Source organism: Nelumbo nucifera, chromosome 5 (genome assembly GCF_055504915.1).
Source record: "Nelumbo nucifera cultivar China Antique chromosome 5, China Antique-T2T, whole genome shotgun sequence".
NCBI classification, from domain to species: Eukaryota; Viridiplantae; Streptophyta; class Magnoliopsida; order Proteales; family Nelumbonaceae; genus Nelumbo; species Nelumbo nucifera.
The window spans coordinates 28,078,938-28,091,826 of NC_142653.1; the positions used below are offsets into that span (position 1 = coordinate 28,078,938).

Below are 12,889 nucleotides of genomic sequence, written 5' to 3' on the forward strand. Positions count from 1 at the left end.
GAACCGGTCCCGATTTCATGAAACCGCTCAGGTCTATACATAAGTGAAATTTTAAAATATTGTTAACAAAATTTGAACCCAAAACCTCTTATTTTCATAAATTACTTAAGTATCACTAATCAACCTCTTTACTTATATTAATTAATGACTATTTATTGTACATATTATATTATTATGCATGTATTTTAAAAAAATATAAAGGGTAAATTACAAAGACCCCCCTGTACTTTGTTTTGCAACAAACACCCCCTTTGTACTATGACCGTGAGACAAAGACCCCTTTCCGTTAGCCTTCCATTTGAAAAACCGTTACAATATTTTTTAATCCCCATATTACCCTTGGACGAAAAACACTGTTCATCTTCCCCGATCTCATACACTAACAGTAGCGGCACTAATCTCATCTACCTCGGATTTTTTCATATTTCTCCCAGATTTTTTCAAATCCAGAGTGCTATGTTCATGATACACTAACAGATCTGGAAGACAAAAATCCGGAGTGCACTGGCGTGAATCCTACGGGGATGGCGTTCTATACAGTATCCTAGACAAGCTGCACCTTCTTCATAAATGATAAATCCCATTTAACTAAGCTACTAGTATGCTGTAGGAAGGAGGTTTGGAGACGTTAATCCTACGGGGATCGCGTTCTATAACAATATCATAGACAATCTCCTACTGAGAGGTGAGTCAGAGGCTTGGAATTTAATTCTAACCAAATCTGCTGTGATAGACCTCAAGACTATAATTCTAATAGTATGATAGACAATCTCCTAGACTCCTGTGTTCCTCTTATCGTCTGTAACAAATTTAGGCTTGTGTCGGCAGGGATGGAACCGTTTGTGACCTTGTATCATCACGACCTGCCACAAGAACTGGAGGACAGGTATGGGGGATGGCTGAGCCCTCTAATACTGTAAGCCGATGAACATATGTTTCTCTAATTATCTGAATCTCGTTTAGATTTTATGAATTATGAAACAAAATTTCTGGGGAAGTCTGCGTTTGTGTCTCACCGTCACAAATCTTGTGATGAAATCGTGAAGAGAGCTTGACCGGAAATAGAAAATGGGATTTTGATTTTGTTGGTGCTTATTGTTGCAGGGAAGATTTTGAGTATTTTGCGGAAATCTGTTTCAGGAGCTTTGTGGAGTAGCTTGAATGAGCCTAACGCTTATGCTGTTTATGCGCATCTCAGGGGAGTGTATCCACCAGGCCATTGTTCGAGATTGAACTTGTGACTATACTTCACAATATGGTGTTGTCCTACACCAAGGCCGCTAATTTGTACCGGACTTTTATCGTCCGGATCTGTTAGTGTATCATAAACAGTGCACTCTGGATTTGAAAAAATATGGGAGACAGAAATATGAAAAAATCCGAGGTAGATGAGATTAGTGCCGCTACTACTATTAGTGTACGAGGTCGTAGAAAATGAACAGTATTTTTTTGTTTGAGGGTAATATAGGGATTAAAAAATATTGTAACAGTCTTTTTGGACGGAAGACTAATGAAAGGGGGTCTTTGTCTCAAGGTAACGGGGTGGTCTTCATCATAGGCCCCATAGTACAGGGGGGTTTTTATAATTTATCCAAATATAAATTAAAAGACTTAAACCCTGATCATTTATTATAAAATTAAGAAGATTACCATTCATCTTTATATTCAAATACATTAAATGTTATTTATAGAACCCATAATATATATATTATTTGACCTCTGTTTCAATATTGATCATCATATGAATCTCTCTCTTCTCCAGTTCTATATCCGATTCGGTTATCTGAACATTCTAATATAATGTGAAAATAGGAACTGGTTGGGGTTGAAGTTTCAGCTTACGGCAACGATTCTCTTGATTGCGGAGGCACTTTTTTTTGGACTCGCGCATTAAAAATCAATGATCTATTGCCGTGGTCCGTATGAGATTATATTGGCCCCAAATCACGCCCGACTAATTGACCTGCCTTCTAATACTCTTGTCTACATTAACTTCATATCTGGTATGCATGTCTATATTAATTCTTAATGCATTATTACGTTGTGCATACTTTCTTCTTATTCATTCATTTATTCAACCGTCGGTTTCTTTTTCTACGAATGATGAGATGTTTTTAGTGTCCAAGCCCAAAGTCCAAACAACTCTGCCCAAAAGTATGTAAGATGTAGACTCCTTTTCTGTTTTCATACGGAAATAGTGTTAATATTTATTGATTGAAGGACACATGTGAAAATACAAGATACAAAAAAGATATTTAGATTTTAAAGGACTAAAGTCTTTGATTGGATTTAAAAACTTAAATTTTTTTCTTTAAATTATCAAATATATATATATATATATATATATATATGATAATTATGTATGATATATAGATATAACTTTTATAATTTGTATGAAACCTAAGACAAATGTTTTCTTTATAAAATATAATATAGATTAATACAACTACTGTTTGCAAATAGCGACATTATGTGATGTCAATAAAATATTCCGATATATCTTTTATGGCTCAGATGTGAAGGCAAAGTATATATTGACATTACCTAATAATAATAATAATTTCACCTCATTATTTAAACCTTCACTGTGTGTTTCTCATAAATGCTTTAATCTCTCCTACAATTTTCCAAATATTTTCCTTGACATTTTAAAGAACCTATGCAAATTGGACCCTGCCACTATTTCCTTTTCAAATAGAAAAGTTAAAAGTACATTGTTTCATATTACTTTTATTTTATGGAAGCAAGTTTACAAAGTTGTTCAAGCCCCACATACTTTTGTTGCTTAGAAGTCCAAGTTAGAAATGAATATGTAATGAGTGCCCGCCCATGATAGACACTCGAATAAAAAAATATTTCCGGGCAAATTAATTAGAAGTTATTTAAAAAGCATCACGTAATCACTTTTTATTAAATTAGGTTCTTAACATCATACTAGTAGAAGGGGTCCATTTGTATAATTTTTTTAAAATGTTGAGGGAAAATTTTGGAAAAATCAAAATATAAGAGAAATTAAGCCATTTGTATGAGCTTACGTGTCATAAAAAAAAAAAAGGATACGAGACACAAGTTGGATATGTGTTAATATGTGTCCCTATTCCCAATTTGACTTATTTGTAAGGAATAGTGGAAACCTCAATTTAGGCAATCATACTCTCCTTTAACCAACCAAAAGTTTAGCTGGGCTCCATTTGAATTAATGGGGTGACTCCTTTCTGGAGTTAGATGCGAAGACCCTAATCAATACACACAGACACAGTAAGAGGAATAACCCTACCGTCGAATGGGTCTAATTGGAATATGACCTTAGGATCAGTTTGATTTGCAATTGGAATTGGAATCTAAATGTTTTAGAATCAAAATTAGAATGATCTATTTTTATAGTGTATTTGGTTCAGATACGATTAGAAATGAAAATTAGTATAAACAAGAACGAGATTTCATTCTTAAGAGAAGAATAAAAAATGATCATTTCTTTAAATGAGAAAATACCATTTCAGAAAGAATGATAATGAAATTCTAATTCTGTTCAACCAAACAATTAGAATTAAAATAATTCATTCTGATTCTGATTCAGATTCAGGACCCTATTCCTACAAACCAAATGGGGCCTTAATTCAGAACCAATGGAGTCCTCTGTCTGGCGACATCTTATTGGCAATTTAGTAGATTCATTCTGATTCAGAGCAAACATTATAGAGCATCTACTTTGATAGTTAAGATAGTAACCTCCCAGATGGAGCTCAAACCTTCCAAGCCCATCCTGAAATCGACCGAAGAAACTAAGCAAGAATTTGGCCTGCCACATCGAACCAAGGTCCTAACATTAAATAATTGAGTGCATGGGATAACCATGTCCATACCTAATTCTTGGCTTGCTGTATACGCCAACGTGCTTGATTATTTTCGATCTAGCGAGCTTCTTCGTTTGTTCCATGCACGTGGGCCCCGTAGAAAACGCGCCTGGGCCCGCCGCCCGTGCCAGGTGTAATGGTTAAAGGCTTAAAGCTCATACAGTTGTTAAAAAAAAAAGCCTTTTATTGTTCACTCCACGTATGTATTTATCTCTGGCCCCGTATAAAAAGCGTATTGGTGAATTGGGAATTTTCCATGGATACGATCGCTACGTGGAATGAACAATCTGACACTGAGTAGATTGAAAACGAAAATCCACCGATCGTATCATTTGTCTGGTTAGTTGACGTTCAACAATCTGACACTGGCTATGAGTAACATAGTCTCGGGATTCCCTCCATCTAATCTGGTCTAATTTCTTAATAAATGGTTTCAGCAGGTAATTTCCACTCACAACTCACAAGCTCATCATCCCACGGCATGGATCGAGATCTGCTGTGTGCATTGGGAACATCTCCAATACGATGCGTGTAAGGCGCCCTGTGTGAGGAGCAGATCCGATCTCCTACGGATTGCTCAAATATACACGTATACTGGTGGTGGAGGACTGGCCGACACGCCGACGACTGGGACTCTGCCGTCTGAGATTGGGAGTCAATCCGGGCGGCTGGAGCTTCAAGTCCGGCCGCCTTGTACATTTCTTGGCCACACAAGAAAGCTGACACCGCCTCAACCTCAATCAATATTCCTTGCCATTAATATATAATTTCTTAATTCTTGGATTTTCATTACTTAATTTATATTAATTATTTATTAATAAAAAAGTTTATATGTGAATTCTTTTTTCTTCACTCTTCACTCTACTGAATAAGTCTTCCCTTTTGGTCTATACTCATGTTCACCCGCCGATTTGAAGGCGTCTAATCTAACATGTCACGGCGAGCTACTGCTCCCTACTTCTTCCGTTTTCTCTTTCTTACCTTCCTTTTCTCTTGTCTTTCCCGCTGTGGAGCTGCTGAGTTTGATATCCTACTCAAATTCAAAGCCGCTCTTCATTCTTCTGATACGCATGCTTTTCATTCATGGATACCGGGAAATGCACCCTGCAACTTCACCGGAGTTTTATGCGGTTCCGATGGATCCGTGACGGAAATCAATTTGCCCAATCAGCGTTTGGTCGGAGTCCTTCCACTCGATTCCATCTGTCAGCTTCCATCCCTGCGGGTGCTCTACCTTGGAAACAATTTCCTCCACGGACCCATTACACAGGACTTGAACAACTGTACTAGACTGCAGCATTTGGATCTCGGTTTCAATTTTTTCTCCGGAAGGGTGCCCGATCTCTCCTCTCTCAGCAAATTAGAGCTCCTCAATCTAAATGGCAGTGGATTTTCGGGTCCTTTTCCATGGAAATCACTAGAAAACCTGACCAATCTCGCCTTCTTGAGTCTCGGAGACAATCAATTCGATGCGAGTCCTTTCCCATTGGAGGTTCTGAAGCTCCGGAAGCTGCACTGGCTCTACCTCTCGAATTGCAGTCTCCAAGGACAAATTCCAACAGGTATCGGGAATCTCGTCCTGCTCACAAACCTAGAACTCTCCAGCAATGATTTAATCGGTAATATTCCCGCCGATATCGTGAATCTTAAAAATCTCACGCAGCTTGAGTTATATGCCAATGGATTGACCGGAAACATTCCAGTCGGGTTCGGAAAGCTCACCAGTCTCCGTAACTTCGACGCTTCGACTAACAATCTCGAAGGAGATCTCTCGGAACTCAGGTCCTTGACGCAGCTCATCTCTCTGCAACTCTTCGAGAATAGTTTTTCGGGAGAAATCCCAAAAGAGTTTGGGGATTTTAAGTATCTCGTGAATTTGACGCTTTACCGGAACAACTTAACTGGTAGTCTCCCTCAGAGGCTTGGTTACTGGACGGACTTCGATACCATCGATGTCTCTGAGAATTATTTGACGGGTCCGATTCCGACTGATATGTGCAAGAATGGCAAATTGAAAGTCTTGCTCATGCTGCAGAATAAGTTTACCGGAGAAATTCCGGCCACTTACTCGAATTGTTCGACTCTAACTCGTTTCCGAGTAAGCAATAATTCCCTTTCTGGCAGTGTCCCTGCAGGAATATGGGGTTTGCCCAATCTCAACATCATCGATTTCGCTATGAATCACCTGGAAGGAGCCATTACGTCCGACATCGCGAATGCCAAAGCACTCTGGCAGTTATACATCGCAAATAATAGATTTTCAGGTGAATTGCCGTCTGAAATTTCAGAAGCGACGGCTGTGGTTTCTATTGATTTGAGTTCTAACAATTTTTCAGGTGACATTCCGCTTAGTATCGGAAAATTAAAGAAGCTCAACATTATTCAGCTGCAGGATAACATGTTTTCCGGCAGAATACCCGATTCGTTAGGTTCATGCGTTTCTCTGAACGTCATAAATTTCGCCAATAACTCGCTCACGGGTCAAATTCCATCGACACTGGGGACATTACCCTCCCTGAACTCGTTAAACCTATCGAATAACCAGCTAACGGGATCAATTCCGGCGAGTCTATCTTCTCTTAGGCTTAGCCTTTTCGATGTGTCACACAACAGATTAACGGGATGCATACCGCAATCTCTTGCGCTGGAAGGTTATAACGGCAGCTCCGCTGGTAGCCCCGGACTCTGTGGTTCGAACAATGGCTGCTATGGTCCCTGTCCGTCAGATTCTGGCAGTTCAGTGGGGCTTCTTACACTTGTATTTTGTTTCGTAGCGGGAATTGTTGTATTGATAGCGTTGCTTGGGTGCTTCATTTTTATAAAAAGTAAGAGACGAAATGATGAACAAGACCGTGCATTGTCAAAAGACTCTTGGAATGTAAAATCATTTCGTGTGTTGAGTTTCAGCGAAGAAGATATATTGAATTCGATAAAAGAGGAGAATTTGATTGGGAAGGGAGGGTCTGGAAAGGTTTATAAGGTGATTCTGGGGAACGGAAAGGAGCTGGCGGTAAAACACATATGGAACTCAAAATCCGAGGGCCGGAAAAGCCAGAGTAGTAGCACGGCGATGCTGAAGAAGAAGAGATCAGGAAACCCGCCGGAATTCGACGCGGAGGTGACGGCACTGAGCTCGATACGACACGTCAACGTGGTGAAACTGTATTGCAGCATAACCAGTGAAGATTCGTGTCTGTTGGTGTACGAATTCCTGCCCAACAGAAGTTTGTGGGACAGATTGCACACGTGTCAAATGAGAGAACTCGATTGGAATACACGTTACGAGATCGCGATCGGGGCGGCGAAGGGATTAGAGTATCTGCATCACGGTTACGAACGTCCCGTCATACATCGTGACGTGAAATCCAGTAATATATTGTTGGACGAGTTTCTAAAGCCCCGAATCGCCGATTTCGGACTCGCAAAGATCGTGCACGCAAGTGGTGGTGGTGGGAGCGATTCGAGTCAGGTCATCCCGGGAACGCACGGTTACATCGCTCCTGGTAAAGTATTTTAGTTAACCCTATATTTGGTTTCTGTTTAGTTTTTAGCTTCTACCTAGTATGGGTATGGGTATACACCATACAGTATAAAACTATTATATCAATCGCTATTAATTATTTAATTACATGAGGAAGGTCGGCCTCAAATCAAAAGAATGTATTCGTACTTTGACACCGTCAGATTGGCATCCATGGTGCGTGCTGCGTGCTGACCAACCACGAATTATTATCAATGGTAAGGTAATGGAGTTTAGATTTACATATTTGGTGGATTGGTGCAGAATACGCATATACGTGCAAAGTGAACGAGAAGAGCGATGTGTACAGCTTTGGAGTGGTTTTAATGGAGCTGGTGACGGGAAAGAAGCCAATAGAGGCGGAATACGGAGAGAACAAGGACATAGTGCAGTGGGTATATAGCAAGGCGGGGAGCAGGGAGAGCATGACAGAAGTGGTGGACGAAAGGATCCCCCAAGGGTTCAGGGAAGATGCGGTGAAGGTGTTGAGAATAGCGATTCGTTGCACAGCAAGGCTTCCGGTGCTGAGACCTTCCATGAGGACGGTGGTTCAAATGCTGGAGGACGCTGAGCCACGTCAATTGGTCAGCATTGCCATTGCTGAAGACGACCGTACTCACGACGGAGTCCACACTGAGGACAAGAATGTCGACCACATCGATCAGTGGCCCTGATGTGGAAAGTTGTCCTTGACTAGTTTAATTTTTTTTTTGTGTGTGTTATATGATGGGTTCAGGTGGGAATTAATCAAGGCTCTACGTCTGTCTCTACCTTGTTTTCCTCCTAGCTTAGCTCCTTTTAATTTCTACTTGCTTTAAAGTGCTTCATTTCGAGCGGCAGTCGGCAGGTATGAACTATTGAGTATACATTTCGAGCGGGAGATGTTCGGCTCGGCTCGATCGGTTGTAAATAAAACAACATTTCACAATAAATAGACTAAAGTCGCTGATGGTAATGCTGCACGATTTTATCTCCAGCCCATCCAGCCCCAATGCGTACTTCCTAGTTCAGTCAATGTGCAAGTGCCAGAAAACCTTATTGTCTCGCTCCTTACAAATTACAATGGATAACAAAGCCAGATCAAACTTAATTAGCGTCATAACAGGATGATGCAGCCATGTTCTCCACGACTCTGATCTTCTACTACTATGTCAAAATGAAGACATGCAATGCAATGTATTGGTTTTACTGGTGCAAATTGATTTTTATATATTGATTTATTAAGATCATTGTTTGTAAAGTTAATCTGAAAATGAAACCGTTTTTCTTGTATAAGTCATAAGGTCAGTGGTTCAGTTGTCTTGATCAAATGTATATCGTAACTAAACAATAAAATTGGGCATATCTCTAATGTTATTTATTCATTGTATTAAATAAAATATAACATATAACATATAATAATTTTTTTATAATTAATAACAGAAATTATTCAAATATAAAAGAGAAAATTCATGAACAGTATCCTGAACTTTGGGGGTTGTGTTATGTCAGTTTCCAAATTTCAAAACGTTTTCTGCAATATCTTGAACTTTCAAATTGTGTCTCCCTAGCGTAAGTTGATTGTCAGTCAACGCCGTTACGTGGCATTAGTTGTGCATTAAATAATTTCAAAATGGCAATATTTTCTTTTATGATATTTTTCTAACCATTTTACCATTTTGTCTAAGTGTTAAAAGAAGGAAAGGGTTATGAAACCAAACATGTAATCATTTGATCATTGAACAAGGGAGCTTGAAAAGGGGAGCACAACAGTCGATCGGTGTCTGGTTTCATAACCCTTCTCCTTTCATTCTTCTAACACTTGGATGAAATGGGTAAAATGGTCAGAAAAATATCACAAAGGGTAATTTTGCCATTTTGAAATTATTTACTATGCACCTTATGTCACTTGACGGTGTTGACTAATGGTCAACTAATGATAGGGATCTGTTACACACAATTTGAAAGTTCAAGGTACTGTAAAGACGCATTTTGAAATTTGCAAACTGACTTGGCACAACCCCAAAGTTAAGAAGAATTAACATTTGAACCATAAACCATCAGTAATCAGGTCACATGATTCAATAATTCAACTTATTGGACACAAGGTCATTAACAGATTCATTCATTTTTTTATTGTAGATAAATTAAATGAGTTAGCAATGAAACTAGCTTAGAATTATAGTCGAGTAAGGCTATCAATGGACCAGATATTGGTCCAACCTGACCCGGTCCAATGTGAATCCATTACAGATGAGCAAGGTCCAATTCAATAAGTACTTAGACCATTAAGTTTGAACTCATTCAATTCAATGTGTCTTATTGAAATGTCCAATTTGTTCAAATTGGTTTTAATTTAAATTGGGTCCAATCTGAATTTGGTCTACCAACACCCCAACTTTAATCTTTTGTCAATAGATTGGATATTGATTCAACCTGACACAATCCAATATAAATTCTTTATGGATGGACTAATTCAAACAGTCCAATAGATTACAAACACTAGTGAAGATCAAGAAAAAAGTGTGAAGGTTTAGGAATATGCATACAGAAAGAAAAAAAAAATGGCGTTACAAAAAATAGAAAAAAAAAAGCCTCGGAATTGTTATTCCATGAAAAACTTTGGCCCAGTAAAAGGAAAATAAAATACATGCATGCATGAAATGAACTTTCACTTTAATTCACCTTGATTGTCTTAACACAATTGGGTTCAATTGGACTGGCCAAGTCGACATTTGGCGAGAGAATACTTGGAACAATAATTGATGAAGTGTGGAAGATGCGTGAGAACTGTTCTTTCATTTTTCGGATAATTTGGCCGACCCGTTATTATGTTGACATGTGCAATGACCCAATGATCCGATGATTGGATGACATCTCAGTATTTCTGTACACTTCAATAGGCCAGGTTAGCTTGGGCACCTCAGCCAAGATCAAGCAGTTTGTGCTGTTCCGACCTATCGAGGTATTACATAGCCCTCTTTTAAAAGCTAGTCAGTCATTTTCGACCTTTTTGGGATCACACCACATGTCAACAAGTCTTACCCTTCTCTCGCCTGGATCGGTCATACTCGATAAACCTTATTAATTCACACGAAGTCCATCTCCAGGTGCAAAACGGATTCTTGGTTATGCGGGCCGGAGATGTCGGATATGTTTCGTGAGGCCTACGACAGCTCGCCTATATAAAGGCATCACCTTCAGACTCATAAGGTACATTCGATTCAGCTCTCACTTGCTATTACTGTCAAAGCAAAATCAGCTCACTACAACACTCTTCGCTAACTTAAGCATCAGATTGCCCACATCGGGTAAAGAACCCCGGGACCTCTGATACTGTCTTTCTTGTAGATCAACCAGGCGGCCTCACTAGCCTGACGTCCGAGCCATCCTCCAGTAGGGAGTACCAGACCGCACATCATTAATTGGTGCCACCTGTGGGAACCGCTACAAAAAGCCTAGTTCTCACCATTTCTTTTTAATTTACTGATCCATGGCATCCACTAGCAACAACCAGCCTGCAAACGTCAACAACAACGATATGCAAGTCAAAGGGGGAGGGGGGGTTGAGGGGTCTAGAGTAGTCTATTGTCAACCAAAAAGTCCCATCTGTGACAATCGGGAAATTCATAATGCCATTGACCCTACCCGATTTGCAACCAATGCCGAACCCGGTCTTCCCATTGCACCAGGTGAATGCCCCTCTCCCCACGGTAGAGTCATCAGCGGTTCCCACAGGGGTCAATCTGTGGCAGTTCTACGAGTTGGTGCAATATGTCCATAGTATGAAAATGCAAATGTGGGTGTGGGAGGAGAGGTTTGTGCCTTCATGCCACCACAACAGCAACAACCATAGCAGTCGTAACCATTCCAGCAAAACTTCAACCAACAAAACGAGAACAACCAGAGTAACCAACAACCAGGCAACCAACAACTTGATGTCAGACACCAGGACTAGGTTCCGAACCCACCTCGTCGTCCTGACAATCGGAACCAGGTCCCAGTGGAAGAAAATAGCAGAGCCATGGCACCAATCGGCACGGAAGGGAACAACACCACCCAGGTTCAAACAAGAGACATCGTAGACGTTTGCGTCGTGGCACTGGAAAGAGCAACATTGTGCCCACCAGTAACAAGGAAGTTGAGAAGGAGAAAAAGGGTGAGGTTAGCTCGATCGTTGCGCATCCAGCAATATCGCGCATGACCTAGCCCTCACCTCTAGCACTAGAGACTCTTATGGCCCTGTTGCCTAAAAACTTTAAAGCCCCAAGCTTGGAATCCTAAGATGGAATAACCAACCCGATTGATATGATACTAAAACTAGGGTTGAGCAAAAAAATGAAAAATCGAGCTTATATATATATATATATATATATGTATGTATATAGTATTATCTACTGACCGTGAATTGATGCCAAATTCACGGGCAGGATGTGGTTTATAGGGGGGGCTGGAATTCAGAATTCTACATCGTGTGTTTCTGTACTTTTCCATTTTTTTTTTGGATTTTCCCTTTCTTTCCCTCTCTCTCTCTCTGAGCTCTCTCTCTCGAACTCTCACTCTCTGTCTCTCTCAATGTACTCACTACTCAGTCTAGTCCTCTTCTCTTCCTATTATTTCAGGTGTTCAGCCAAAGCCAATCAATCCTCAGGCTTCAGCTAGGAATGTCACTCCCTTTGTCCCTCCTTCATTCTCTTCTTTTCTCTCTCCCACTCAGCACGATGCACTACCGCCGCATCAAGATCCGGCACACTTGGGGATCTAATTCGTTCATCATGCATCCACGCCAGCTATCCAAATGTCTGTCTCCTCACGCTCTCCTCCGACACTGGCTCCACCAGGACTACCAACAACCTCGCACGAGCGGTCGTAACCGTTAGTCTCTCCCGTGCTCGGGCCATCTCCAGCTACATCGCCCGCCTCACCAAGCTCCATGGCAGGAGCAAGAGGCAACAAGGCGCACTGCACGGTTATGTGGAGCAGCTATCAGACTTAGTGGACGAGTTGCGCAAGATGCTTGCAGAGCTCTGGCATTTGAGACGTGCATCGTTTGGGACTCACAGTTCTCTTTTTCTTTTTTTATTTTTTATTTTTAGGGCATAAAAAAACCAAAAACCGAACCATGGTTAACCGATCGGCCGATTAATCGGTTGCATCGGTTCGGTTTTAGTTCAGTTAAATACAAAAACCGAATAAATCGGTTCGATTTGGCTAACTAAACTATGAACACCCCTAACTGAAACCTAAGAAAATTGCACGAAATTGGATAACATGTCCCAAAAACTTTTGGATTTTATTTATGATACTGAAAAGATATAATATAAAAAAAATTATAACCGACTAGCATCATAAAAATTAATGATAACCAGTGAGGTACTATTTAGGGTAAAAGACTTGAACCTCCCTTATCTTCTTAAAATGGACTTAAGCTTCCCTAATCTGTTTACATGTGACCTTATGTTTGGGTGAAATTTTTTTAAACTCAGTTTTGCCCTTTTTGCATGGGAGATCATATAGTGTAAAATAAATTTTCTCT

The 12,889-nt window shown here is 40.2% G+C and overlaps 1 protein-coding gene across 2 annotated transcripts; it reads left to right on the forward strand.

Annotated features, from left to right (window-relative positions):
- The first annotated feature begins 4,307 nt into the window (after positions 1–4,307).
- LOC104607583 (receptor-like protein kinase 7) lies at positions 4,308–8,336 on the forward strand. 2 transcript variants are annotated; one of them, XM_010273252.3, is made up of 2 exons: positions 4,308–7,357; positions 7,639–8,336. In XM_010273252.3, exons 1-2 carry the CDS (start codon positions 4,786–4,788, stop codon positions 8,046–8,048), a joined length of 2,982 nt encoding a protein of 993 aa, XP_010271554.1. In that variant the 5' UTR covers positions 4,308–4,785; the 3' UTR covers positions 8,049–8,336. The 2 variants fall into 2 exon arrangements, with proteins under 2 accessions (XP_010271554.1, XP_088744097.1); XM_088887971.1 differs by having other exon boundaries at positions 4,314–7,357; positions 7,493–7,658.
- The last annotated feature ends 4,553 nt before the right edge of the window (positions 8,337–12,889 follow it).